This window comes from Herpailurus yagouaroundi, unplaced genomic scaffold, assembly GCF_014898765.1.
Source record: "Herpailurus yagouaroundi ecotype Mexico unplaced genomic scaffold, PumYag 67840, whole genome shotgun sequence".
NCBI lineage: Eukaryota > Metazoa > Chordata > Mammalia > Carnivora > Felidae > Herpailurus > Herpailurus yagouaroundi.
The window spans coordinates 1-5,553 of NW_024420631.1; the positions used below are offsets into that span (position 1 = coordinate 1).

A 5,553-nucleotide genomic window follows, 5' to 3' on the forward strand; every position below is an offset into this window, starting at 1 on the left:
ATATGTGAGGGCACGTTTACCCCTTGCTGCTTTCAGAATTTTCTCTTTATCCTTGTATTTTGCCAGTTTCACTATGATATGTCGTGCAGAAGATCGATTCAAGTTACGTCTGAAGGGAGTTCTCTGTGCCTCTTGGATTTCAATGCCTTTTTCCTTCCCCACTTCAGGGAAGTTCTCAGCTATTATTTCCTCAAGTACCCCTTCAGCACCTTTCCCTCTTTCTTCCTCCTCTGGGATACCAAGTATGCGTATATTATTTCTTTTTAGTGTATCACTTAATTTTGTAATTTCCCCCTCATACTCTTGGATTTTTTTTATCTCTTTTTCTCAGCTTCCTCTTTTTCCATAACTTTATCTTCTAGTTCACCTATTCTCTCCTCTGCCTCTTCAATCCGAGCCGTGGTGGTTTCCATTTTGTTATGCATTTCGTTGAAAGCGTTTTTCAGCTCCTCGTGACTGTTCCTTAGTCCCTTGATCTCTGTATCAAGAGATTCTCTGCTGTCAGCTATACTGTTTTCAATCCCAGCGATTAATTTTGTGACTATTATTCTAAATTCACTTTCTGTTGTATTATTTAAATCCTTTTTGATCAGCTAATTAGCTGTTGTTATTTCCTGGAGATTCTTCTGAGGGGAATTCTTCCGCTTGGTCATTTTGGATAGTCCCTGCCGTGGTGAGGACCGGCAGGGAACTTCCCCTGTGCTGTGGTGTATAGCTGGAGTGGTGGGCGGAGCCACAGTCAGACCTGATGTGTGCCCCCAGCCCACCACTGGGGCCACAGTCATAACGGTGCGTGCCTTCTCTTCCCCTCTCCTAGGGGCGGGATTCACTGTGGGGTGGGGTGGCCAGTCTGGGCTACTTGCACACTGCCAGGCTTGTGATGCTGGGGATCTGGCGTCTTAGCTGGGGTGGGTAGGCAAGGTGTACAGGGGCAGGAGGGGCAGGTTTAGCTTGCTTCTCCTCAGGTGATCCACTTCAGGAGGGGCCCTGTGGCAGCAGGAGGGAGTCAGATCCGCTGCTGGAGGTTTGGCTCCGCAGAAGCTCAGAGTTGGGTGTTTGAGCTGAGCCAGCAAGTCCCTGGCAGGAACTGGTTCTCTATGGGATTTTGGCTGTGGGATGGGCGGGGGAGATGGCGCTGGCGAGCGCCTTTGTTCCCCACCTAACTGAGCTCTGTCGTCCGGGGGCTCAGCAGCTCTCCTTCCCCTTGTCCTCCAGCCTTCCCACTTTCTGAGCAGAGCTGTTAACTTATGACCTCCCAGAGGCTAAGTCGTGCTTGCTGTGGGAACACAGTCCATCAGGCCCCTTCGCTTTTTGCAAGCCAGACTTTGGGGCTCTGCTTGGCCTGCAAGCCGCCCCTCCGCCCCGGCTCCCTCCCGCCAGTCCTTGGAGCGCGCACCGCCTCACCGCCCTTCCTACCCTCTTGTGTGGACCTCTCATCTGCACTTGGCTCCGGCGACTCCGTTCTGCTAATCCTCTGGTGGTTTTCTGGGTTATTTAGGCAGGTGTAGATGGAATCTAAGTGATCAGCAGGACGCGAGGTGAGCGCAGCGTCCTCCTACGCCGCCATCTTCCCTCTCTCAGTAAATGAAATTAAAGGTATCATCATTTGCAAAGATGAAGTCAAACTTCCACTTTTTGCAGATGGAATGACACTAAACATGAAAAATCTGACAGACTCCATGAAAAGACCTCTAGCACTGATACATGAATTTAGCAATGTTGCAGGGTACAAAATCAATGTACAGAAATTGGTTCCGTTTTATACACCAATAATGAAGCAACAGAAAGAGAAATAAAGAAACGGATCCCATTTACAATGCACCAAGAGTCACAAAATACTTAGGATTAAAGCTAACCATAGCGGTAAAAGATCTGTATGCTGAAAACTATAGAAGGCTTGTGAAGGAAATTGAAGAAGATACAGAAAGCAAAAAACATTCCATGCTCGTGGATTAGAAGAATAAATATTGGCGTAAAGTCAATATGACCCAACACAGTCCTCACATTATATGCAGCACCAATCACATTGCATCAGCACTCTTCTCCAAGCTGGAAAAAACAATCATAAAATATGTATGGAAACGCAAAAGACCCTGAATAGCCAAAGCAATACTGAAGAAGAAAACCAAAATGAGAGGCACCACAATGCCAGACTTTATCCTCTACCACCAAGTTATAAACATCTAGACAGCATGGTATTGGCTCAGAAACAAATACATAGATTTAATGGCATAGTTTAGAGACCTCAGAATTGGACCCACATACGTATGACCAACTAATCTTTGACAAAGCAGGAAAGAATATCCAATGGAAAAAAGACAGTCACTTTAACAAATGGTGCTAAGAGAAATGAACATCAACATGCAGAAGAATGAAACTAGACAAATTTCTTATACCACTCACAAAAATAAACTCACAATCGACGAATGACGTGAATGTGAGACAGGAAACCATTAAACCCTGGAGGAGAAAGCAGGAAACATCCTCTTTGAACTAAGTGTCAGCAATTTCTTAGCTGACACACCTCCAAAGGCAAGGGAATTAAAAGCAAAATGAACTATTGCGATCTCATCAAAATAAAAATCTTCTCCACAATGAAGGATACAATCAACAAACTAAAAGGCAAGGGGCCGAGTGGGAAAAGATGTGTGCAAAAGTCACACTGAAGAATTGGCTAGTATCCTAAACCTGTAAAAAGAACTCACCAACTCCACACCTGGAAAACAAATAATCCAGTGACGAAATGGGCAGAAGGCTTGAACAGACACTGTTCTAAAAAAGACATCCAGATTGTCAAGAGACACATGAAAGGATGCTCAACAGCACTCCTCGTCAGGGAAACGCAAAGCAAAACTGCACTGAGATACCACCTCATGCCAGTCAGAGTGGCTACAATGATCCAATTAGAAGACTATAGATGCTGGTGAGGATGTGGAGAAACAGGAACCCTCTTGCACTGTTGGTGGGAATGCATCCGGGTGCAGCCGCTCTGGAAAACAGTGTGGAGGTTCCTCAAATCATTAAAAATAGATCTACCCTAAGACCCAGCAATGGCACTGCTAGGAATTTACACAAGGGGTACAAGAGTGCTGAGACATAGGGGCGCATGTACCCCAATTTTTATAGCACTACTTTCAACAACAGCCAAACTATGGAAAGAGCCTAGCTGTCTATCAACTGACAAGTGGATAAAGAAGTTGTGGTTGATGTATACCATGGAATACTACTTGGCAATGAGAAAGAATGAAAGCTGGCCATTTGTAGCAACGTGGATGGAACTGGGGGGTATTATGCTACGTGAAATAAGTCAGGAGGTGAAAGACAGATACCATATGTTTTCATCCACGTGTGGATCCTGAGAAACTTAGCAGAAGACCATGGGGGAGGTGATGCGGGGAAACAGTTATAGAGAGGGAGGGAGGCAAACCATAAGAGACTCTTCAATACTGATAACAGACTGAGGGTTGACGACGTGTTGGGGAGAGGGAAAAGTGGGTGACGGGTATTGAGGTGGGCACCTGTTGGGATGCACACTGGGTGTTGCGTGGAAACCAATTTGAAAATAAATGACATTTAATGAAAAAGCATATCCAGGGGTTGCTCTTACTGAATATGAGGATAGCTTTCCATTTTCAGCACTTTCAGAACGTGAGGTAGTACTGGCTTAAGCTGCCTAGATGAAAGTTTGGTTTGTGTGTTTAAGAAAAGGAGTTGAGTAAAGACAGAGGCCTCTCACATATATCACGTTGACCTTGGCAAGTGTCTCTTCTGATTGTTACCATGACTTATCCCTTTTATTGATTCACAATAGTTTGGTGTCATCCTTTCCTGAGGAAGTGGATTTCAATTGATCATGGTAGGTGGTCCTTGTAATATTTTGTGAATTATTTGTGTATGTGGTGATGATGGATGGACCATGCTGGTTGCTTTCAAAAGCACTTACACGGACGGTGTAACACGTTTTCTACCCTTGGAATCCCATTCGGTCTATTACTACCTTGTGTATGAATTACCTGAAATATTATGAATTGGTAGGTACCGAATAGGTTTTAGTGGCACTGAATGCCCTCATGGCCACTCACGCAGAATTCGTTGACGCTTTGCTCTTAAGCACACAATGACTCGGTCTTCCGTGAGCTGCGTGAAAGTGAGCATGCATACTAACTAGGCAAACTGTTTGCTGCTGCTGTGAAGAACAGCTTCCTGAACTGCGAGCTATAGCAACACACATATGGAACCCTAAGCAAGGCACAGTATATGTGTATTCTTTGAAAGAGTAGAGTAGTTACTTCAATTTGGCTTTCAGTGCGTTGCATGACAAGGCATTTAATTCGCTAAAACCCTCTTACAGTCATGTTTGATTGCAAGTTGTGTGTACTCTCCACCGCGAAGTGACATCTCATGTGAGATGGATTTAATGGAGGCTGAGGCACCAGTGCATTCACGTCGAGGACAACCCTCTTGAACTCGTCAAGAACTATGGGCCTTCTCAGGTAGGATTATGTGCAGGTGTTTCTCAAGGGCATAAACTTAAACACAGCCCAACCTAAGGCAGCTTTGGGCAGCCTGCAGTGATAGGATAAGCAGACACTGTGACCTCACAAAGCGCCTGGTCTCCTAGCAACTGTGGTGTAACTCTCAACAGCCTGCCTTCTGATTTGGCTTCCTGGTAGGAAATTCATCAGGGCCCGGCGGCGGCAGCGAGACCTGGCAAGCGCGGGCGGCCCCTAGCGCCCTCACCTCCTGAGCCACATGAAGAGGCGGCGGCACAGGCCCCGGGAGGCCCTGGCCCCGGCCACCTGTGGAGGAGCCTCTAGCGCTGCAGTAAGGGCCGCGCTGGAGGCGCCTGAGGAGAAGGTGGTGTACATGCTGGGGCACCAGCCCTCCGAGGCCCGCGTCCGGACGCGCCGGCCAGCTGCCAGGAGGAGGCGCCACGAAGCCCGGACGGTCGCGGTCGGCCAGAGGAAGGTGCCGCCCCCGCCGCCGCTGTCCCGCGAGGACAGCAGCCTCCGCAAGCCCGCGGCCCCCGGGCCCTGCTCCGGGGGCCGCACCCTGGAGGAGAGTGGGAGGGCGGCCACCCCGACGCTGACCACCTTGCCCACCATCCGAGTAGTCGGCGACGTGTGGGTCGAGAGCAGCCTGGCAGAAGCGCAGCGCCAAGCGTGCCAAGTCCTGGGAGTGAACCTGGCACCCGTGGTGAGACTCTGCCACTTCCCATTGCCTGGGCGTGAGATGCGGGCTACCGCTGCGCGACCTCTCAGCCCCAGGACGGGTTGTGCCTGGAGGGATGAACCAGTGAGAGCCGGGCCCGCGTTCCCTAGTGCACTCTACGGGCGAAGAAGCACCAGACGGTCCTGGCCTGCGCCTCCGGGATGCAGCGCCGCCTTCTGGGACTCTGGGGAGGCTGTGCCCTCTGCTGCCTCCCAGCCCCGGGTCTGTGGAGGGAGGAGACCCCTGGACCGCAAGGGAGGTCCCCCTTTCTTCCTAACCCCATATTGAGAGGTCTCCAGCACTTTAGGGGCAGATCCATGATCTCTCTTGTTCCCTAATTGC

General features: G+C 49.1%; 1 protein-coding gene across 1 annotated transcript; it reads left to right on the top strand.

Annotated features, from left to right (window-relative positions):
* Window positions 1–4,682: 4,682 nt before the first annotated feature.
* On the top strand, window positions 4,683–5,499 carry LOC121026222 (uncharacterized). Its single transcript, XM_040469091.1, has one exon. The coding sequence runs from the start codon at window positions 4,753–4,755 to the stop codon at window positions 5,497–5,499; it is 747 nt and encodes a 248-aa protein (XP_040325025.1). The 5' UTR covers window positions 4,683–4,752.
* Window positions 5,500–5,553: the final 54 nt, after the last annotated feature.

What these genes read in the sequence shown, in the direction of transcription:
- LOC121026222 (XM_040469091.1), top strand. Translation starts at nt 4,753, where the DNA reads ATGAAGAGGCGGCGGCACAGGCCCCGGGAGGCCCTGGCCCCGGCCACC.